The sequence below is a fragment of the Cygnus atratus genome, chromosome 14, assembly GCF_013377495.2.
Source record: "Cygnus atratus isolate AKBS03 ecotype Queensland, Australia chromosome 14, CAtr_DNAZoo_HiC_assembly, whole genome shotgun sequence".
NCBI classification, from domain to species: domain Eukaryota; kingdom Metazoa; phylum Chordata; class Aves; order Anseriformes; family Anatidae; genus Cygnus; species Cygnus atratus.
Window position 1 is genome coordinate 6,427,216 of NC_066375.1, and position 23,735 is coordinate 6,450,950.

Below are 23,735 nucleotides of genomic sequence, written 5' to 3' on the forward strand. Positions count from 1 at the left end.
ATGCACTGGCATAGGATTATCAAAAGAGAGTGGGGTTCGTGGGGAGCATCTCTACTTCAGAGCAGGTTGAGTGAAAGGATGCTGGTCCCTGAGGGTGTTTCTGTCTGCTTTGTTTTCCTTCTCCCTGGCTGTTTGGCCCTTTGAAGGAGGACGGGCTCCTCTCTTCCATACTGGAAGAAGGTGGAGGAGGCTGGGGCCAGCAGCTGGGTTTCCGCAGCTCGGGTACACTGGCAGGGTCACCATGAAAGGAGATGGGCTGAGAAAAGCTGGCAGCACTGCGTGGGGTGTGCTACTTCCTGACCACGTGCGGGGCTTCAAGATCTTCCTGTTAAGAAGCCTAACCTGTAGCAGGAAGAATAACCTGGTTATTTGCTGCCACACGGAATGGAGCTGCGTGCGGGGATTTTGGCTGGCCTTGGCTAACCCTTGCGCGCTGAGTTTACGCTGCGCAGGCCGAGCCTCTGATAGGGAGACTGAGCAGATGATGCAAATGCTTTTCCTAGCAGGCTGCCATGGGGACTTTCATTTTAATGCGATAGGACCTTGTTGTTTTGCTGACTATTATATGTATATTATACATATATAAGGAATTTCCCATCCCTGGATTGCTGCCGTTCCCCGAGAGATGCCTGGCATCGCCCCGGCAGGGTTTATTTTAGCTGTTGTGCTGGGTCATCGGTCTCACGTTAAACTTTGCGACAGCGCGCGCCCCTGATTTATGAGCTGGCAGATTGCAATGCGGCGCTGCCTATAAATAAATAGCGGGAGGGGACATCAGCGCCGCGCGTAGCCCCGTGCCATCCCCGGGCTGTATCTCTGCACAGCACAGCAGGGAGGGGTCGGGGCGAGCTTGGGGATATGGCAGTGGGGGGGGGGGTGGGGGGGGGAAGTCATTTTTAGAGGGTTAAATCTATCTCTGCTTCACGTCACTGATACGTGTGGGGTGGGATGGTGTATAAACAAAGGGAAAACGCATCATTTTAGAGGCTGACTGCGGGCTTCTTCGCCGCCCTGGTCTCCTCAGGAGAGCCCCTGCCAGCCTCCGAGCTGGGATGTGGGCGGCTTTCCCCCTGCCCTCCAGGGGCATTTGGGGGGCTCAAACGCGCCCCCTGACCGACCTGGCTCCCCTCTGGGGCGGAGGAGCCGCCTGCTGCGCCCAGCAAGGAGGGAGGGCAGCCGGCTGAGCCCCCCCGCCGTGCCCCGGGGCTCCTGGGGCCGGGCAGCGGGAGCTGGGGCATGGCCCCGCCGCCATTTTGTGCGCGCCCCCTGTCCTCCAGCAGGGGGTGGTGCTGGGCATGGAGCGCGCGCTGCCTGTCCCTTTAAGGCCGCCGGAGGCTGCCTGTCCGTCAAGGCCCGCCGCGCGCTCCCATTGGCCGCCGCGCCCCGTGCCGCACGTTGGCCCGCCCCTATCTATAACGGGGTTTACCAGCACTTTCTCAAGGGCGCCGCTGCGCGCCTCAACCACACTACCGCGTCAGGGCAGCCCCGCCCTTCGCGCCTAGAAGCGCGGGTACTGTCGTTCTATTGGCTGGAGGGGCGATCCATCAGGTCTCATCCCGCCCCATCAGCGAGAATGTCGCCGCCTATTGGTTGTGCAGCGTGTCGGTCAATCTTCGCTCCCCGCGCAGTAAGGCCGCGTGATTGGTGGAGCGACCTGCCGCTCACCCACCCTCCCACCCCCTCTCCCCCTGCACACCAATCACCATCCGAACGAGGGCGAGCGGCGCGCTCTGATTGGTGGATCCGCCTGCCGCCGGGCTAGGCTGCGCGCCGGATATATGCAGCCGGCGGCAGAGCACGCCGCTGCGTGAGGTGCTTCTCATCCGCTGGGGCAGGCCTGTGGTGAAGCGGCGCCTCCCGCTCCCGTCCCGCTCCGCCCGCAGGTGAACGGGGGGGCCCGGCCCGGCCCGGGCGGGAGGGAGGGAGGGAGCCAGCGGGGGACGGCTGAGGGGGGCCCGTCCCCCCCGTGCCCTCCCCTTCCCCCTCCCCGGGGCAGGCCGCGGCCTGAGGGGGGGCCTGTGCCCCCCCCCCCCCCGGCGCTTAGGAGGCCGCGGCCCCGCTCACGAGGTCCCCCCGGGCCCGCCGGGGCCTTGTGGCGAGCGCCCCGCCCGCGGCCGGGGCCCCTTGAGGGGATGTGGGGAGCCCCCAGGGCCCGCAGCGCTCCCGGAGGCTGCCCAGGGGGGGTGAGGGGGCGGCCAGGCTCCCCCTCGGGGCTCCCCGGGGTTGTTTTGGGGGCCGGGAAGGAGCGGCGTGGGGGGGCCGCATGGTGCGGGTCGGGGCGCGGGGCCGCCAGCTTTGTTCTCGGCTGGGCGGGCTCCGGGGGTTTTGTGTCCGTGAGGAGTGGATTTTTTTCGGGGGGAGGGCCCAAACCGGCCGGGGATGGGGTGCTGGGGAGCGGGGAGAAAGAGGGGGGTGTCCAGAGGGAGTGGGGGCTGCCCCCGTGGGGTTCGTGGATGGATGGAGCCGGGGCTCCGGCCGGAGGGCGCGTATCTTGCCCCCGCTCGCGGCGTGACCTTGGCTGGGTCTGAGATTAAGCCAGGATTTAAATGCGAAGTGCTGCTCGCAGGGGGCGCTTCCCGGCCTCTTGCAGGGCTCTCAGTGTGCTGATTGAGGGGGGGAGAAGGGGAAGGAAAACCCACAGAGGGAAGGTTTCGTACATCTCTCACGTGCGCTTCAGTCTCGAGCTGGGTAATCTAATACGTTACCAATTTTTGATGGGCTTGTTTGGTGACTTCTTTTGTTAAGGCTTGCATACATATAGTCAGTTAGTCGCTGCAAAGAAAATGATTTATTCCCCCCCCCCCCCCCCCCCCCCCCCAATTGGTTGAAAGCAGCATTTGCAGCAAGCCGCCATATTTTCAGTGCGTGCTATTTTTGTCTAGCCTGGGCTCTCACAGGCAGAAGTGACAGCTTTAGGAAATGTGGACACTGCTATTGAGCTCCAAAAGCTAACGCTTCCAGGTGCCACAAATCAGATGTAGTGCGTGGTGGGTTGTGTTCAGCTAACAAGACCTTGCAGATGGGCATCATAAAGAGAAGGGGGTGAAGAAGTTGGGAAACAAAAACTGCAGTTGAGTTCTTTTCTGAAATCTTAATTTTCGCCAAGTTTTCAGGTTTTTTTAATTCCTTTTCTTTAAAGATCAAGACTTTTAGTTTTACTAAAAAAAAAAAAAGTTCTGTGATACTTCTGTGACTCTGGGGGTAGCAGGGGCGCATCCTGTGAACTGGACTCACCTTTTCCAGGAGTGTTTCAGTCAGTGTACTTCATGTAGTGAAGCTGAGCTTTAGTCTTTTTTTTTTTTTTTTAAAAAAAGGCAGCTTAGTAGGCCACATAGCTAAACTGAAGGCCAGTTTGTAAGTATTTACGTATTTAGGGATCTTGTACCCCAGTAGTAGAGCATCTTTGTGATGAGAATCTCTAGGCTTTTTGTTAGTAACTCATGTTCCAAAATTAGTTTTCCTGAAAGGCAGTCTTAAAAACACACTAGCAAGCGGAGCTCTGCACAGTCCTAGAAAAAGGATCACCTCAGCTTTGGAACCTCTGGAAATGTACATCTTTAAATATAAATCTTCATTTTAAAAGAATCTTGTATACATAAAATCCAGCTGAATAGTGGTCTCCATTGAGTTGTGGGAAATAGAAGAATACAAGCTAGCCCCAAAAAGGGAACTTGTCTAAGTGTGAGCCCATTTAGTTGAAGGCTGCCAAATGTACTTGAAAGTAAAAGAGAAGACCAGGCAGACCAAGTTTCCTTTGTGCATGTGGGTCAAATGTAAACATCAGCATCATCTGAAGGGATTCCTCGCTTTTTTTGGTGACACTGCGACCTAAGAAACAAAACCAAAAGTAGATGGTGGGAAAGCTTTGTGCGCTGTGAGTATAGGACCGCTTTGCCCTATTGTTCATTTTGCTGCTGACACAACAGCATCAACCGAGTTTGTCGCACAACTGATAGTACTCTGGGTTTGAACACCTTGGTTTTTAAACTTGAAACCTTCAGGCACGTAATGAAACAGGAAATTCTTTATTGTAGTTCTGGTTTTAGTGCGCTTACTGCACTGCCCGTGGTCTTTTGAGAATGTACAGCAAAAGTTTGAGTTTGCTATCAGAATTCACACTTAAAAATAACCTCAGTAAGATGCACCTTGTTTTAGCATTTTTTATGAGGTGATGTTGGTTTTGCTATACCATTCACTTTCAGTAGTGACTGAGGGTATGTCTGAAAACTGGTTCAGAAAGCTAGCATTTTTTCTCCTTGCGGACTGTTATAATAGTGTATATTGAGGAGCATGCTTTAATGCAAGTATAATAAAACAAAAATGGTGTTACTGTATGTGCACATTGATATTTCTGTTCATAACAGTAGTCATTTTGAGAGAGCAGTCATGAGATTAACATAAATGGCTTATCGGATGAGTTAGAAAAAACTTGAAAGCTTGAATTGAGTGTTCTAGTTTTAATACTAGAATTGAGCCTTTTTGTCCAAGGAAGTAGTGTGATGAAAGAAAAATCAAAGAGGAAATCAAAGTAGAACATGGCTTTGGGTGGTGCTAGTTGTTACGCTGGCTGTAGTCCGCTGTACTTGAAATAAACCAAAGGTGGAAGTGATAGTTTTGTCTAGAAGAGTGGATATTTTTTACAGGTGCCTGTGTCAAACTTCCAGAATTGATTTGAAGAAACTAATAACTTCGTGCTGAAACTGCTGATAGACTTGATAATCTCCAGCTACTTCACTGACCAAATGGGGAAAAAAGATGCTACCCCCAACCAAAATAAACAAAAACTTTAACCTTCAGATAATCTAAAAAGATGCCTCAAACTGTGCTGGCAATGAGTATTATATAGGTTTGGAGCCCCAGTTTAGCTATATTAAGGCTGGATCTCTTCCAGAAGGCCTAGCTGGTGGAGTACTTGCTCTGAGAGCTTGGAGATGGTGAGCTGTCAGTTACGAGGTTTATAACAGATCTGTACATTCCTTGCTGAGGCAAATGTGAAATACGGAATCTTAAAATGTGGGTGGCCATCATCCATTTTCTTCTGCATTGCCCTGTGCTGTTTCTAGCTTCACTTTTGGCTGTTATGCTGATCTGTTTTGTTTTTAAATGTCTTGAAGTAACAATACCATGATGGATCAGCCTTAATTGCTAGGATCCAGTCTGTATTTGGTGGTTGAGCCTTCTGTGGCTGAAATAGAGGTGACTTGGTTGACTCCTAAAGGCATCTGTTGCTTGGCATGCAGAAAATATTTTGTCAAATCTTAATTCTTGTGACTTTAATCCAAGCGGGAGTGTGCTTATTTCATTGTAATATCTGTGTAGCTAGGTGTTCTAATCTGCTTCATCTGAGTGCTTGGGAGTAACTTTGGCTTTTTACTTTAAGAAGCTGCAGTGGAGCCAAATGGAAAAATTGCAGAGCTAAGAGAAGATGACTGGATCTGCTGCCAACTTCATTGAGTTGTTGGAGCAGCTCTTGGATGTCAAAACAAAACCTGTTCTAATGGCAAAATCATAGGGTATAAGTAGCTACTTCATAGTGAAGCAGTTCAGAGAGCAGCATGGACATAAAGTGACTTAATTTTCATTAACAAAATCAGTAAACAAACCATTCCGACTGTCACTGGCCTTTAGGGTGAAATTTCCATGGCTAAAATGTAGCTTTACAGAAAAACAGTACTTCTGATTATAGGCTAAGGGAAGTTGGAATAGGTCTAGTTAGGTATAGAAATCCTTCAACCTAGTGTAGGAGATGGCCTCTCTGGGAGGACCTGATTTTAGAATTAAAAGAAGCGTAGGAATATTTCTGTGAATTCTTAAGGCTTTGAGATTTGGGAGAACTCGCATTTTGAAGAGGAGTTAATTTTGGATTTCAGTCAAATCATGGGGGCCGATCTTCTGTGTAAGGCTTAATGCTACATAGCTATCTTGTGATGATCTGAACTAGTTATGCTCAGGGCAGATTATCTGAGTTTATCTTACATCAGGTCCCTTACAGCAGCCTTGCTTAACTTGCTTTATTTCCATGTCAAGACAATTTTCAGCTTTTCCTCATCAAACTAAAGCAGGATATAAGCAGCCCCTGGAAGTGTACTAGTATGAAATGGTGAAGGGATGAGGCATGTTCCATTTGTTTTGGAGCTGTTCACTTAATATAACACGCCTGGCTACAAATGTTAATGTCTGTATGTCCAGAGACAGAAAGGGATTCAGGGGAGTTGGTACAGGTGGAGGCTGTTGGGATTGTCTTGGGGGTAACTGTTACTGCAGGATGACCAAATTGTTTCTGGGTGTTCTGAAAACAAAAACACGAGTTGCTTACAGACTGTATGGTAAGACCTGCCGCAGGTGAGAGCTGACCTTTACTGCTGTCTCATGAAGGTCCCCCAAATAGCGATTGAAATTCAGTCTGTATGTACTTCTGAGACTGTACAGGTCCGCTGTCAGTAGCGGAGCCCTTCCACAGGAGGGGTTTAGAAAAGTAGCCATCAATTCAGAGCTCTCTTGCCTTTTGGGCATCTAGGAAGACCAGAGGGATTAAGATGTCTAGTTTGGTGCTTCAGTATTTTCTAGTCAATAAATGTTGAATAATAGCAACTTAAACTTGTGCTTTCTCGAGCTTCTGCTTTACCTATTCTGCATCTCCTTTGTGTAAAGGGTGGCATGCAGATTGTGATAACTCCTTGAGAGGTGCAGAGCCATGCTGGGACATCTGAGAATGGAGGGCAAACACCTCACGTTCCCCTGTCATAAATCTCTAGTGCATGTTATTGAAATAAACTGCCCGTGAAACTCAGTGTTTTGGTCTGTTGGTAATGTAAGAAATAACTTAGATATGTATCTTCGGAGTTTGAATATCCTTCTCCTGTGATACAGAACAGCAGAAGTTTTCAAAAAGTAATGCAAATACACTAGCTGCAGTCTGAACTTGATGGCTGAAAGGTGACCCTTGCTGGGTCATGGGCACAGGGCAGCTGTTACAACATTAACTCTGCAGTAAAACCTGTTTCTTGATGCTAATTCTAAGCAGGAACCGAAATGCTTAGCTGCTTCTGCCAAAGTGCTAGTCTCCTTCTGTGTATCGCTAATGTTGCGGTTTTCACTGAATAGAAGTGGTGACTGCGTGATACAAAGTGGTAGAAAATTGGAAGATAGCTGAAAAAGATTTAAAAAGGGAAAAAAAATACAACAATGTAGGCCCTCTGTTCAGGGAAAGGAAAGTTCTGTGGACAGAGGCTAAGAAGACTTGTTGAGAAACTCTTGTGATAACACTTAAGCGTAATTCCAATTTATTTTAAGATTCAAAGTTAGATCACTTCTGTCTCCATTCCATTTTAAACAGAGCCTAATCTGCTGTTTGTCTTTGGACAGTAAGTGGGGCTTTGTGTTCCTAACTAGGATAGTATCTCTTATTATCCCCAGATCACTGTGCCGTACTTACACTTCAGGTAGTTCTCTTTGTATTCGGTTTCTCTGCTTTTGATCTTAATGCTCTTGAAGTTGTATTCCTCTGAAATGGTCACTGTTCATTTAAATTCTGAATAATGGCAGTAAAAAAATCACCAGTTTGTCTCTCTCTTGCTTGGCAGAGCTGAACAATACAAGAAACACTGAATGTTGACTGGAAGCTGGCAGACTCCATCGCATCCATGTACTTGTGGTTCACACTTAGGTTTGTTAGCAAAAACACAGGCTGACTTCTAGAATGACAGCTCTTCTGCAGCAATTCATGGTTTGTTTATTTGTATTCTTGCAGTGTTTAAGGGCTGTACATTGCTGCTGGGTAAGGCTTCCCATCTGCCGCTGGCAAGCAGTGGTTTTTCAAGTATTAACGTGAGCAGTGTTGAACGTAATTCTGAACTATTTTTATCCAATTTTAAACATAACTATATTATATCTTCTTATCCTGATTATTTTCTAATCAAATTATCCAAATAGTTAATCTTGAATTCAGTTTTCTTAACTTTTTGTTTTCTAGTTAGTACAACGTGTAGCTCTTCCGTAGAGTCCTTCATCAGTATATCTCAAAGAGCATCAGAAAGGGGTTCAGGTATTATTGCTCTGCCTTTCTGCAGTATCATGTTAATAAAGTACAGAGAGATTTTTACCCGAGGGTGGAGTATTCTGGTTGCTGTCTCTTTTTTTTTTTTTTTTAAATCCAGCTCTTGGTAATACCTCAGGTACCCTGTGACCAGAGGCACTGCCTCTCTGTAGGCAGTGTGGCTGTTGGATGGAAGATGCTATTCTTTATTAGTCAATGGAGAAATGGCTGCATTAAGTATCCAGATCCACATCTTGAAGATTATTAATAAAGGCTCTTCGTACACTGCTCTGATCTTGGTTGAGGAGTACCTGTCTCTGGAAGTTTGTAGTCAGTACTTAATTATGTCCTGTTAATTTGAATGCTCCTAACCTCATGATGTGTTGTTGCAAATTCCATCTTTAAATGTTTCACTGTTCTTTGGGCAAGTTATCCTATCGCGTAGCTTTCAGCGTATGGCTTGTTACCTCTTAAGATGATTTTTCAGACAGTGTTTTCCCTCTGGATCTGTCAAAACTCAAAAGTAGAACTGTCTGCTGGCAGGTAACTGTAATGGCTTGTGCATAAAATGCAGGCTGTGATAGTGCACCTTGTGACACTGTACCTCACCCATGTGACACCAGTAATGACTCCTGTTTTTTAAAGGAGCTTAGTGCTTTGAAGCTTTTGTTGCTTACCTATTTGAGGTGCTTTTTCAGCTCTTCATGGTTCGGTCTTGAGGTTAACAACTGGGGTTGTTCTTTATTCCTTCTCCCCCTCAGATGGTTAATGCTGTATTAGAAGAAGGGCATCTCACATCTCGGTGTATCTGGTATCTTGTAGTCTTTTAAATATGCATTTCCTCGAAAAGGCTTACGTTACTTGAGAGAAAGCTAGCATAGTGATACAAATCCCTGGATGAGACAGGCTCTGGAATTTGCCGAGTGATGCAAGTTTGGCTTGTTTGCGTTTCATTGTTCCCTCTGCAGTGTTTTGTATCTCAGTTCGCACAGGTACCGGCTGCCCTGGTTTTGTTTAATCAGCATCAGTAGCAACCACCAGTCACACAAAATGTGTGGAGAAGGGGAACTAACAGGATTTTTTTTGCCTTTGTTGATTTAATGTATGCTTCTAGCAGGCATTACATACAAAATATTAGTGAGTTTTATTTCACTTGTACTGGCTGTTTTTCTATTCTCCAAAGCAGCAGTGCAACTGCTTCTAATGCTGGTTACTCCATATAGATAAATGGTTTGTAGCTTTGAACATCCCCACCTCTTCCGAAGGAACCTGCAGAAATCCTGAATGACACTTAATTACACAGTCCTGTTAATTATTGACCAGACCTTTAAAGTCCAGCAAAATTGCTTTTTTTGCTAGTTTTGTAATGTGATACACTTACATGTAGATGCTTCTCTGGGTGTTTTGAGTTCTCCAAGTCCTTTTATGTTAAGGAATTAATTGATATGAAAATAGGGAAGTAGAATTGCATGAGAAGTTTGACATTGTCATTTAAAGGGGAAAATATCTTCATTTGTGAAGCACATCAATTATATTGTCAGAGTTGCCTTTGTATAGTTAGGGGTAAAGATTTAGAAATGAAAGATACGAATTGTACTTCATAGAAGTTGACTAGGGTGTCGGAAGCAGTGTAACAGCTCTGGGAGAATATCGTAGTTAAACTTGTAATTAAAAGGTGGTGAGGAAACGACACTTCTTACTCCATAAAATGGACCAGTTTGTAGAGAGAGGCTCATGTGATTCTTGTCTTACAGCACACCAACAGACAAAAGAGAGCATGTAGAACTGCTGTAGGATTGTTCCTTGTGTCTGCTGTGTAATATTCCAATCAGAGAACTGCAATCCATTGTAGTAGCTCTGTTTTTTTTTGACAGACTGCTTCTTGTATGGAATATAAGTCAAAAATAAAGTTTAGACAGCCAATGGTTCACTTTCACAATTGTATAGCAGTCTGGGAAAATACTAGATTTTCTTTGACCCTATTAATTCTGTTAATAGTAACATGCTAATATGCTCTGTGGACCTAAATTTGCTAATACACAATTTACATAAATGGCTCTAATTTACATAACTGTACTCTAGAAATTCAGTGCCTGGCATTGAGTTCCTGCCAAGTAGGAGCATTGTAACAGATGGTGGAATTTTCCACTAGCCAGGTGATAACCGCTGTAAAGGAGGTATTTGTAAGTCTCCTGGCTTAAGGAAAGGGCTCAGTTATGTTGCAGAATTGTTCTAATATATTTGCTATAATTTGAATTATTCCATGTTTTACATATATAGAGTAATATGAATGCATATTTCTGAATGAATCTCATTGGATTTCCAGCTTTTCCTATCAATTCTCATCCTTTAATCTCAATTGACAACAGCATTTGGATAAACTATCAGGAGTAATGTAGTGACAGCTCAAACATTTGGTACTATCATGATCTGTGCGGTAGAAATGTAGTATAAAATATTTGCAGTTATTCTAAGGTCAAGGAATAGAGAGCTGAGTAACAAACTGCTCATGAGTGCTAAGGAGCAAATATACTCTGGTGATGCTTGGCTTGTATCATTCAGGTTGCGCTGGCTGGGGCTCAAGAACAGATGGCAACTGGCAGAACAGCAGGTGCAGCAGGAGTAAAAACAGATTGTTGTCCCCTGATTAGGTCACATAGAGGTTTTCCCCATTTCTTTTCAGATCCTGAGGAGAACTGGGCACTCTGCTGTTCCTCCTCTTTCCATGGAAAGAGTTGGTTCTGAGACTTTTCACCCTCTGCAGTAGGAGTATGTCTTGTAAATATGACATAACCACTAGCCACTACCTTCCACATGTCTTCAGTGTAGTGCTGGGACAAGTCAGAACAGCACAGAAGATGATGTGAGTGCTGGTGGGTTAATACTCGTGAGGAGTCTTTCACTGAGGACAAATCTGAAAGAGCTTTTGGTAGTGAGCTGTGGTGATTCAAGTCCGGCAGGTAACAGTTTCACATTTTGTGAGGAAATCCAGCTTTGTACATTCATATTCTAGAAGCAATTGGAAAATAATTCTCAAAGGAGCCTGATTCCTTTAACAAAACTGTGTAGAAAATCTGCCTCTGGACATCAACAGGGATGTGGCTGGATTCTGGAGGAAACTAGTCTGTAAAGAGATGAAATGCATTCACTACACCCCCAACTTCCCCTAGAAAAAGGAAAGAGGGGTGAACAAGGAGTGTGTATGTGCTGTCTTACGTGGAGCTCTTGCCCTACTCAGTGTAGGAGATATGGTAGAACTGGTCTTCCAATCGTAAACCCACAGCACGGGCAAGGTTTTGAACTTCTGTGCAACAATTGAGTCTCGTATTGCCTGGTAAACCAAGCTGAGTCTAAAAAGTGAAGGTGTTGTCTGCCACTGCAGCTGCTTCAGGGTCATTCTGCTTGCAGTGATCGTATTTCACAAGTGCTTTACAGGAAATAGAAAGTGAAATTAGGAAATCAGCATGGTACCCACAACTTATCCTTACTTGCCCTGTTGTGTTTTTCTTACTGATATTTTGTGGGGATCTAATTTAACATGCACTAGAAGGCAATCAAGTTCATAAATTTGAGGTTTTAATTAGTTACCTCAGACTGTGTTCAGTCTTGGACATCTGTATGTGTGGACACTATGCTTATGATTCAGAGGCTTCTTCAAAACCACATACTGGGAACTTCCTAAAATGAAAGCGGTCTGCAGAATCTGAGCACTTCCTGCAGGCCAGACCCAACTGTGGCATAGCACTTTCTCCATGGTTAGCTCTTGAATGTCATCAGCAACTGAAAGCTTTTCTATGTATGAAAAGCCTTCGTTAGTTCTAGGTCATGTTTGGTCTTACTCCCTGTGTGCTGTCACATAGGTAGCATTTCCTTGTACGGTGTTGATATACACACTTCCTACTGAACGAGCAGGAGCTCATGTATACGTTCATCCTCTGGAGCCTGTCAGATCTTTCTCCCCTTGTATTTAACTAGGAAAAAGTGCATTTCAGATTTCAGAGATGGAATGAGTAGGCTTTCTTTAAAACTTAAAGAGAAAGTGGTGTGAATAACTCACCTTTTTTTCTGTTAAAAGCAGGACAATGCACATCAGTGCACACAAAGCTATACCAAGTTTTGCTGTAGTAGTAGCATTTTAGTTGTACCTTCTGGTTTGAACCTTAAACTGCATACCTCCCAGGATAGGAATTAGTGTATTGTATCTCTGTCTAGACTGGATGCAATGCATACTGACTGTTACTGGTGGTTTGGGTGGAATCACATCCTCAAATATGTTACTGGCATGTTCTGCCACTGCTTAAATATTTTCTTGTGTCTTTCATTTACAGCATGTTTTGTGTTAGACCACAGTTGGAGATGGAAGAAAGGTGCCAGATTAGTTTGGATTTAGCTTTATGCAAAATCCCATGTTCCATGCCTCCCCTTGTGTTCTTGTTTTTTTTGGGGGGGGGGGGGGGGGGAGGTGTTGAAATTTTTTTTTTCAAAACCACACTGCTGGATGTGTGAGGAATAGCTTCCTTTGCAGACCTATATGTGACATGCACTTGAAACTGTTGATGTAAAATCCTAACCTGGTAGGTCACCTCTGTCTGCTGAAGCTACAGTTTGTTATCCGTTCTTAGCATTTAAAGGAGTTCTTGTTTGTTGCTTTCACTACGTTTCTTGAATTTCAGACAAGATCCTGGGGTGAACAGGACGAGGCTTTACACAAGTGCACAGAAAAGGCAGTCTGTCCCCACTGGCTTTGTTCAGGTGATAGTTGTGGGCAACTGTGTTTACCCTGGCTACAGGGTGCTGCTATGTGACAAGAGAAAACTTGTCCCAGCGTAACTGCCGTGGCATGCGCTTTGCAGACTCCATCTGGATTGCTCTGCTAGAGGACCCACTTAGTCTGACTTCCATTGTTTAGTTCTTTAGGTAACACTGCCGTTTGAAGCTACTCGTAACTGCAGTATTAAATAAAAGCACATAAGTGAAAGATGCCTTCTGAATTAGCGGTCATTTCCTGGGGCTCAAGTTGGTACTGTATTGGTTCGGATTTGCAGAAACACCTGAACTGCGTGCACCAATACCAGAGCATATTTCTACATTCTCCTTCCAGTTTCAATCTGTCTTGTATGAGTTTGAACAGCTTGCATGAATACTCGAAAAGAAAGAAACAGGAATGTGCTTTGTTTTGACTGACCTGTCCTGAAGGGATATGTGTATATATAATCTACCTGCAAATACTTCTTTCTTGCAATTTACTGACTCGCTGAAGTTGGGTAGAAGGTACCCAGATCAATTTGTCCTTTGGTCTAGGTATGTGACTGATCTTTTAGATTGAAGTGATAGGTAACCTGCTGAGTTCAGGGAAAGTAAGGGAAAAGCAGCATACGTTTGTTTGTAGCGCAGTAATTTTGGTATAATCCGATATTCCTCTACAGCACTTGTCAGTCACAGGCAGGGAGTGCTGCACTACTGACAAAAATAGATTGGACTTTTTCTGACCTTTTAAAAATGCCCTTAATAGAGTAGCACAGGCTTTGCTTTGGAACATCTGACTTTTAATTCTGATTCTGAAGTCAAGTGAGGTAAGTAGAACTTGGATCAACTATAAATGACTTAGCCACTTAGCAAATCCTGTTGAAGAAGCATGCTTGCTTGTTACCTGCATTTTACTGAGGGCTGCTTGTGCAGCCTCTCCCACCGCTTGGTTTTGTTCCCTGGCAGTCCTCTCCTCCTCCTCAGCACCAAAGACTGATGTCTCTGACAATATATCGGTTGAACTGCTAACAGGTTTTCGTGTGTGCTTTCCACCATGATTATGTGGCTTATACTGTCAGTATTTGAACAGTGATGTGCAATGCTAGTGTTTTATGGAGCTTTTGATTTTCTTTAGCTTTCAGTTGACCAAAGAAATGGTGATGGAGAAGCCAAGTCCCCTGCTGGTCGGGCGGGAATTTGTGAGGCAGTACTATACTCTGCTGAACCAGGCACCTGACTATTTGCACAGGTAAGGCTCTGCTTCACTTGATGTTTTTTTTCTGTATGCATTTCTTAATTTTTTTTGTTAAAATCGGTGAATAAACTTACTCCCATGACTTGGCTTGCCAGATTTAAGATTTGGGCACTTAAGTCTATTTTACACAAGACAGACTCTGGGTGTAGTTTACTTCCAGTTTTGATCAACTAGGTTAAAATATGAATAATGAAGATTAAAGGAGCTATAAAAACTTCTGTTCTGGTTGCTATTGAAATACTGCTAGAGGTATTCTAAATAAAGGTAAATCAGTATGTTGCTTGCTACTTCTAGTTGTGATCAGTATAAATGAAAGCTGGATAAACATTACTTAAACAGTTTTGTTTGTCTTGGTACCATGCCTTCTGACTAGGGGAGAAACTGAAAATGGCATGTACTCCTATACTGGTATGTCTCAGTCATACCACCAGCTGCTTCTTGAAGTCAGACAAGTTATGAATGTGCAGCAAACTACAATCTGTTATTGAAACAAAATGGTCCTGTTTGACTTGATAGGTATCGTACATTGAGGACTTACCCTCATTTTTGAAGATATGTTTTGTTATATTGTGCTTTGACGTGGTAGATAAACAACTCTTGAAACTTTCCTTCTTCCAGTCTCAGGGAAGCCTTCAAAAGGCTTTTCAGAGATTTTTTCCAGTTAAGTGGACAGCTGACCTCCTCCTTTTGGGTCAGAGGAAAGTTTAGGCCATGCTGTGGATTCCAGTTCTAGCCTTTTTTTATCTGCTGTCAGAATGCAGTCCCATGATGTTTGACTTTTTAGCTTGTAATTTCTAGTTATAAAATGGGAGGCTTATGTGCAGTGCTTTCAGTACTGTAGATGAACAAAAACTGCTATTGCTCCTTGCTGAAGCTTTAAACCAGAGCTTGAGGGAAGCCTTTCATGTCCTGTGTGTTCAGGTTACTGTGTTACTTTGTAGCCCTTACACAGGAAGAGGAGAACAGGGTTGCACCATCCAGTTTCCTATAAGAGACTTTTTGGCTATTAGTGATTGGGTATCTGACAGACCTGAACACTGCAGCTTACACAGGAGAACTTTGCATTTTTTTCTCCTTTGATCAAAAAAACTGTTAGTGACACTCTGGAATTGTATGGCTGTATTCCAGTAATTAAGGCAGAAAATACTTGTTTGATAGTATATTATAGTGTACTCTAATGTAGAGGCTCTGTGTTGTTGCACAACAAATATTTAAAACTTCTTTCCAACAGGTTTTATGGAAAGAACTCTTCCTATGTCCATGGTGGCTTGGATTCTAATGGAAAACCAGCTGATGCAGTCTATGGGCAATCTGTAAGTACTTGGAAAAACTTAGTGTCATTTCATTCTTTTTCTGGTCTCCTTTGTGGTTGAGGCAGATATCCAGCTGTGATTCATTCACTTTGTCAGTGTTTTCTGTAGAAAATGGGGAGAAACAACTGTCTAATTGTAAACAGCAATAGTTAAGCAAGATGTGCTTCCTTTTAGTAATGCTAATAAAATTGCTTGCAAAGCAAAACAAAGAGAATGCTGCCAAGCTTGCTTGCTAGAGTTTAGAAATAGAATCTAAAACTGAGTGTGTTGTTGCCTTTCTTTGGAGGCTGCTGACTTAGCAGAAATGGCTTTCGCAGTGTAACCTTTATTCTGTGCTTTTGTAGGAAATCCACAAGAAGGTGTTGTCACTAAACTTCAAGGACTGCCACACAAAGATCCGTCATGTGGATGCCCATGCTACCCTCAATGATGGTGTTGTAGTCCAGGTGATGGGAGAGCTCTCCAATAACATGCAGCCAGTGCGCAGGTTCATGCAGACGTTTGTACTTGCGCCTGAGGTATGCTATATTGAGTGACAGTTATTACAGTGCTTACACTCTAATGTCAAGATTTGAGGCCTTTTTGATTCACCGTTGGAATCTGAGGAGTTAAACTAGAAAGGTAGCTTACCACACAATTTAGTAGTAATACTCCGGAGATTCCGAAGGAATGTCCCTGCTTCGGTATGTTCATCTGTTAACCCAGAATATCATAACTGCAGATGTAAACACCTAAAAAATATGGCTACTAGGTACCTGCAACACTTTTTCCTTATGCATTTCAAAGTTTATTCTTTGATTTGCCCTCCTAGGAACTTACCCTTGTATCAGGAAAGGACTAGTGGAAAGAGGAAAACACTTTGTCCTTTGAAGACAAAAGATCCAGATTTTCTTATTCTCTAAATGGTTTACTTGTCATTGGAAGGTGGCTCTCAAAATAGGCATCTTTTTTGAACAAAATAGTTCAAATAATTGAATATGATGGTGAAAAAGGATTGCGAGATCACTTAATTCTTAGCCCTAGGTCAAACTGAAAAATAGATACTTCACAGAGAGCTCTGGCTCCTACTTTGTCAATGTTTTTGTCAGCTATCAGATTTAAAAAGCACTAAATGAATTTCTTCTCTTGGTTCATGCATGCTTAACTTGCCTAGTATGATGCTGTTTTTTCTGAATAGTGCAGGCTTTTTTAAAGGGGGGCAAACTTATATAAATCTTTAAATGGGAGAAGGATGAGTTGCTCCATGAGTTACTGTTACCTTACTTCATTTTTTACATTATTGCAGTTGATTTAATTGAATCAGTTCCTTCCTTTTCCCTTCTAGGGTTCTGTTGCAAACAAGTTTTATGTCCACAATGATATCTTCCGCTACCAAGATGAAGTTTTTGGTGACTCTGACACTGAGCCTCCAGAGGGTAAGTACAGGCAAATCTTGGATGATTCTGCTGGTATTTGTTCCTGAGTCTATCGCAATGCTTAATTCCCAGACTAGAGGAAGCATTTTCTTAAAGCATTAGGCTTCAGGGTATTCTAGGTCTCTTTCTTGTCTGTAGTTTTATTCTTCTTTTACTATGCTGTCTATACTTCAGCGAGGATTTGCAATATACAGACAATTGCTATTTTTCTGGCATATTCTGTTTCTGTTAAAAGAACTGTAAGACTTTTTTTGAGCAATAGCAATCAGACTTGTAGGCTACAAATCTGCTTTTCTGAAGTATTTGGAAAATGTTGTTAGACCTTGGTCAAAACTGAGTAACCTAAATGATAGCATAAGTATAAGGAAATATGTTTAATGTCATGTCTTGATATGCTGAAGAGCACAAATAGGAAACACAAGGCTTCAAATACATGTTGTGGAAGATGACTTGGGCTTGTACGGAATATTAAAGCTGTGTGTTTTTTTCTAACTCCGAGTAGAATCGGAGGAAGAAGGGGAGGAACCTGAGGAAAGACAGCAGACACCTGAGGCTGTTCCTGATGATACTGGTGCTTATTATGAGCAAGCTGTCAGGTAATAATTACATTAGATTAAGTCAGGTGTTGTGTAATACAGACTGTTTGTAAAACAAGTCAAATGAACTTAATGCTACTCATCATTGTCCCTTTTGACAGTTGAAAGACAGATGAAACTTAAGTGCTGTTAGGCTGAAGGCAGGGACACCGGATTTTCTGTAGATGCAATTTTTTGATGGTCTGTAGCATACTATTGTGAGACCTGCATGCTTGTGCAGTGTAGCCTCATCTAGACAGATTAGTTTTGTTCTTCCTCTTGAACGCAATGTGATTGACTTCTGTATTGAACAAGTAGTATTCCTTACCATCCAGTGATCTAATCGAATACGATACCACTTCTGCTTCCTTTTTTTGTGGTGATAATAGCAATGACATAGAGGAACACCTGGAAGAGACAGCTGCAGAGGCAGAGCCTGAGCCAGAGCCAGAACCTGAACAGGAACCTGAGCCAGAGGTGCAGGAAGAAAAATCTGAGCCAGTGTTGGAGGAGTCAGCTCCAGAAGAAACTGCAGAGAAGAGTCCTTCTCCAGCTCCTGCTGATCCAGCCCCTGCAGTACAAGAAGACTCCAGGGTAATGACAATGGGTGGCACTTTTCTGTGGTGTAGTGGCTTCATCAGTGTTAGACTCTGTTTTGTTCATTGTTCTGGTGCAAGAAGTATCTGGAATTAGATAAAAGTGCTTAGATGCTTTAATTCTTTTCCATGCCCAAGTTACTCTTTCCAAGTCCAGTTGCCTCCTTTCCATTGGCTCCTATACAGTAATAGGTAGTTGAGATTATAGGTAGTAACTGCTTGACTATGATGTTAGGACCTAAAGGAAGGCTTTGTGAACTTAGTAGGTGTGTGAACTGTGACAACAGTGAGAGGCTCAAATTCTTTGTTTGTAAACAGAGCTTCTGAAACTTTGAACAGACTGTAACCAATGTGCTAAATCAGGAGAATGGGTAAAATGTGACTTTATTCTGAGGTGGTGACTTTTGTCACGCTTCAGTGTCAAGAGAAGCAAAAGTAGTCAAATGAATATTCCAGAAAGCAATACTTTGAACTCTTGTTTGATACTTGGTGTTAGGCTGCTGCTGTGTCGTACTTCAATTCTACATGGGTTTCAGAAGTAGGTTAAAGTGTGACTTTGTTACCGTAATACAAAGTCTTCTGAATTGGAGCAATTTAAAGGCTGAATTCAGAATGTCAAGTAAAACTTAAGCTATCCTATTACCCTGTGCCTGTTAGCTATATCATCTGAAATATATTTCAGAGAGATATAAGCACCTGGAGTTGAGTTACAATCTTCATTTCTTTAGACATTTTCCTGGGCATCAGTAACCAGTAAGAACCTCCCTCCCAGTGGAGCTGTTCCAGTATCAGGAATACCACCTCACGTTGTGAAAGTACCGGTCTCACAGGTAGGAATCCAGCACCTAAAGCCATTAAGTGCTAAACTGACTGGCAGTAAGTTGAGACAGGAAAAATGTAGTGTAATCTACTTGATTATGATCTGAATTCTTGGAGAGACTGAAGACTATCACAGTGCCCTGTGAGATTTAGTAAGTGTTATTCCATGTTTTTGTATTGAGAAGGAATAATTCCTTGTGAAGGAAAAACAGGGAATGCTCATACGAGTGCTGACTGCATCTGTAGTCTAAAAAAGTTACCCCCTTAGCAGGAGAGGCAGTTTCTCTAATGGTTTTTCCTTTGCTGATGAACAAGACTCTTGTCATGAATGAATTTATTGTAATATAAACTGTAACTGTGGCCTTGCTGAGCCAAATTTAGGCTTTTTTCTATATTTTCAAGGTATTTTATCTGTAACTTCATAGTAAGCTCTTAAGAGTTGAACCCTACTGTTATGTTTGGTTCTTGCATGATAATTTGTTTTTGAATTCATACAGCCCCGTCCTGAGGCAAAACCTGAATCTCAGACCCCACCACAGAGACCTCAGAGGGATCAGAGAGTGAGGGAGCAGCGAACAAACATCCCGCCACAGAGGGGTCCTAGACCAAGTAAGAAAAGCTACAGACTGTAACACCGTTTTCTTCCCTTTGGTTTGGGGAATCAGTGTGATCTAAGTTTTGAAAATCTCATTAACTGTCAGTAAGTGAATATTTCTACCTAGATGGATATTCTAGGTTATCTTAGTCTGCAAAGCTCTAGAGCATGTTTTAGCATTCTGTGAAGTATCCAAGGTTCTATTCAGTGTTTGATTTCAGTCAGGTAACAAAAAATAAGCAGTTACAAACTTGCTAGTGTGGGATGCTTACTTCTTTTAATGTGTAAATGGATAGACAGTTTGAATTCTTATCCTATAGTAAGGCATTTGATCTGACCATGCCTAGCTTTTTGTTTATTTGGACTGGATTTTCTTAAACTTTACTTTTATGTTCAAGTTCGTGAGGGCGAACAAGGTGATGTGGAAACTAGACGGATTGTGAGGTACCCAGACAGTCACCAGCTATTTGTTGGGAACCTTCCTCATGATGTGGATAAGAGTGAACTAAAAGAATTTTTCCAAAGTAAGTTGGCTGCTCTATTGTACTTCTCGGGGTTTGGGGTTATGGCCATCCGTGCGGTCAACAGAACATTCTAATGTGTGACCCAAGAACTTGGCTCTTCTCTTGCAGGCTATGGCAATGTGGTTGAACTGCGCATCAACAGTGGTGGGAAGCTCCCTAACTTTGGGTTTGTGGTGTTTGATGATCCTGAACCAGTTCAGAAGATCCTTAGCAACAGGGTAAAATAAGCTTTTTGTTAGTGATTAGTTCAGTGATTAGTTGCTCTGATAACAGGCAGTGTTTTTCAAGTGACTGACAAGAAGTTATTCCTCTTGGTCCCTTTCTAACTTCATGTGTATTCTCAAGTAAGTGGGGTGTTTTTGCCTCCTATATTAAGGGCCTGTACAACACTTTTACAGGCAGCCTTTTGTCATCAAAGTAGCTGGTAACAACTCAAGTGAGTTAAAACTTTTTCGTTATAGAGGGTTTTCCCAAGAGAGGTTGCTGAGCTCTGCACAGGAAGCAGGTAAATACCTTTCAGAGAAGAAAGGTAGAGTCTGACCTGTATGGGCAAGGAGGTTTTTTTGCCAGAAGTTGAATAAGAAGGGATTGAGAGAGAGGCAGAAACAATTATCTTTGCTGCAAGCCCATGTAAATGCATAAATTACAGTGGATGGGCATTAAAGTATTTTTTAATGTAGACTTAAATCCTGTAAAAGTACTTTAACATACCTCCTACCCTGCTTTGACCAGTGCTAAATTCTGTTGCTTTGCACGTGTGCCCAGTGCTTTGAGCAAGCATGTGTCCAGAAATAGTAGGGCTCTTCTTATCCTGAGAAGATAAGTTTTAAAGGGTTTGGTAGGTAGTTAATAAAAAGGTAAACCTGATGTCTGTTATCTGATGTAATGCGAGAGTTTGCACTGGGATTGTAATGAAGTCATAGCATCTTATTACAGCTGCTTTGTCCAGCGTAGCTGATGGCTAAAGCAAGGTGATGTACTTCGTCCTTAGATCTGTTAGTTCTGTAACCAGTTCAGCAGAATTAAATAGCTAGACTTTTTGATGAAAGCACTTGTGCTGACAATGATATATCTTTCAATATTTTTCACGTTCTTGTTTGTGCAACTACTGGAATAAGTTGTTTGGAATGATCAAATCCTTATTCCTGTAGTTCTTAGTTTTTTGGACTTCAGCTCTGGCTGCAGTGAGGCTTTCTGGATGTTGCCAACCTGTTCATCTCCGTTCTCGTTTCACCGAGGTTTCCAATCTAGCAAGCACTTGTTGCTGCAACTCTAAAAAGTTGAACCTGATCAAAGTGAAAGACTTCACTGGCCTGTATAGCAAGGTGGTAGAGAGGATCCAATGTTTAATGTGTCAGAAGAAAAAACTGGTGGAAGACTGGATTACCACATTAATAAAATTAGGTGACTGTTAATAGTTTAAATACTACTTAAAGTGTCAGAATGCTCAGTATTAGGTCTGAGATTTGTTTTACGGTTACTAGAAAATGGCTATGGTCAGGCTATGCAACCAGTCTTGTGCTTGGCTGGAGAAGATATAAAAAGAAACGTCTGTTCTTTTGAAAACCACTTTTCTTGGATGGAAAGGAGGATATTAGACGAAGTTGCAAGGATCTTTTGACTTTGGAGACTTACGGATATTTCCTTAATGAAAGTACCTCTTTTCTCTTGTTACAGCCTATCATGTTCAGGGGAGAGGTGCGCTTGAATGTGGAGGAGAAGAAAACACGAGCTGCCAGGGAGGGTGACCGCAGAGATAACAGACCACGTGGACCTGGAGGCACTCGTGGGGGGCTGGGAGGTGGGATTCGAGGGCCTCCACGTGGAGGAATGTCCCAGAAGCCAGGATTTGGAGCTGGAAGGGGGATCGGGCAACGCCAGTGAATGCATCGTGGATGTTGACGTGGTGGCGCAAACCCTTTTTTTCCTGCAGATTTGTGAATTTCAGCCTTGGGTATCTTGGAATGTGGCCCTAGCCTGTTATAGACTGCTACGTTTGATACTATTTTGGCCCCTTTTTGTTTGTGTTATGGTTTTGTGATTATTTTTTCTAGTCCTTGTCCCAGATTCCAGCTTTGTGGAACAACGTTTTAGGAAAAGTGGATTTTAAAAAGAAAAGAACTGAATTTCCTTGCTCACCTCAAACTTACGGACTGGATTTTTTTTTGGTACCAGTGGTCTTTCCTAGAAGAATGTCTTTGTTTTTCCTTTTTTCTCCCCTTCTACTGAATTTGGGTGCATTTCAGTCAGTGGAATAATATTTCACGTGCATGCGTTCAAGAGCCTGTAGGAAAACATAGTACTTGGCAAGTATTTCAAGGGCAGGAAAGCAAAACTATTGATTTATCCCTTGAGGGTCGTATGAACATCCTCTGATCTGGAGATATTGCCACTTGAAAAATTGACATTCACCTTTCTCTTTGTGGCGCTGTAAAAGTGGAATAATGAGTATCCGTAGAATCTTTTTTCTTTTGATACGTGATCACGGAAAAGAATTCTAACTGCTGTTTTACCACTTTAAAATTTTGGATTGTGGGATAGGTTTTAAATGTCTAGAACTTGACTCTTAAAACACTTTTCCTGAACTTGTGAAATTTTTTTATTGAAATAGGGAGGTTTTTTCATGTTTAGTTTGTATTTGTATAAAAAAGCAAAATTGTTGTGCCTTCTATTTATCTCTCATTCCAGTCTTGGCAAATTGTTTAAAAAAATAATAAAAATAAAAAAGGTCTAGATTTGCTTTATCAAGTCAAGAGTATGTTGGAGTTCTTCCAAGGGGAAGATGTTCTTCATTCTGTCACTAAGTTTGTTAGGTAGAGGTGGTTACAGCTGAAGCTTTTTAATACTGTCTGTTTATCAGTTTGGCATTTGAGTAATCAAAACTGAATAGTTCTTGGATGCGGAACTTAAAAATTGAGCTTTGATGCTGGGCAGGTTCTGTTACAAATTTTGCAGAAGTACTTTTGTGACATTCTTTCTCTCTACAATAAGTGAGTTACTTTTGCAGTTGAGGCATTAATTTAATCTCCTGCTTCTGCCGAACCTGAAATAGATGGCATTTTTGTCAGAAACAGAGAAGGTGCCAGTCTGTCCTGGAATTAACAGAAATGCTCTCTCCTACTTCCTAAATAAGCTGAATAAATGAATTTTGGTTGGAGAGATCTGGTAAGACTTTACTGCACAGAACAGTGTATTTTTGTAGCATGTAAACATCTGGATGAAAATGCAGTCTTGAGTCTACACCAGACCTTCAGAGCTCTTGATAATAGACAAGAACTGTTTAGTAAGCTGCTTTTTCTGTGCTAAGGTTCATTTTATCCGTGTTTTCTCAATTTATTAACATAACCTCCATGCATATGCAAGACAGATTTTTTGGCCTGTGTTCAAACAAAACCTTTGTTCTTTGTAGGACAAAACTGCCCTGCTCTAAATGGCAGGTGGGTACTACCTGCTCCAGAGCAGTAACTTGCTGCCACTTACAAAGCAACAAACTTAGTGGTTAAGCCTGGTTGTATTTAATCGCAGTGGGGTTTTGTTCTATTTTGGGTTTATTTTCAGTGTTGCATTGCTTCCCTTACGAATGTTTCTCAGATATTTTGATAAAGTGGAAGAGAACGAAGTGGGACAGCAAATAGCTGTGGTGTGCGCTCTCACAGCCAGAAGTACTGGAAATGCATACTGCTTCCTCTTGTGGCGGCAACTGGTATTTAAAAACAAACCTCTGCGTTTTTCCACATTGGGAATGATCATCAAGTGAAGGTGTGCAACGGAAGTGTTTCACTGAACTGCCCTTGTTTGTTATCCTTTATTCTCATGTGTTGTGTTTTCTGGTGTTCTTGATGTTGAATCTGAGATTGCAGTA

The 23,735-nt window shown here is 42.9% G+C and overlaps 1 protein-coding gene across 3 annotated transcripts; it reads left to right on the forward strand.

Annotated features, from left to right (window-relative positions):
• Positions 1-1,708: 1,708 nt before the first annotated feature.
• On the forward strand, positions 1,709-22,621 carry G3BP1 (G3BP stress granule assembly factor 1). 3 transcript variants are annotated; one of them, XM_035559873.2, is made up of 12 exons: positions 1,709-1,883; positions 13,917-14,030; positions 15,268-15,349; positions 15,694-15,867; positions 16,674-16,764; positions 17,267-17,360; positions 17,729-17,933; positions 18,664-18,765; positions 19,252-19,363; positions 19,748-19,873; positions 19,961-20,091; positions 21,551-22,621. In XM_035559873.2, exons 2-12 carry the CDS (start codon positions 13,936-13,938, stop codon positions 21,755-21,757), a joined length of 1,419 nt encoding a protein of 472 aa, XP_035415766.1. In that variant the 5' UTR covers positions 1,709-1,883; positions 13,917-13,935; the 3' UTR covers positions 21,758-22,621. The 3 variants fall into 3 exon arrangements, 2 of the variants coding, with proteins under 2 accessions (XP_035415766.1, XP_035415769.1); XM_035559876.2 differs by having other exon boundaries at positions 1,756-1,883; positions 19,982-20,091; XR_007708860.1 differs by lacking the exon at positions 21,551-22,621 and adding an exon at positions 20,335-21,272 and having other exon boundaries at positions 1,767-1,883; positions 19,961-20,217.
• The last annotated feature ends 1,114 nt before the right edge of the window (positions 22,622-23,735 follow it).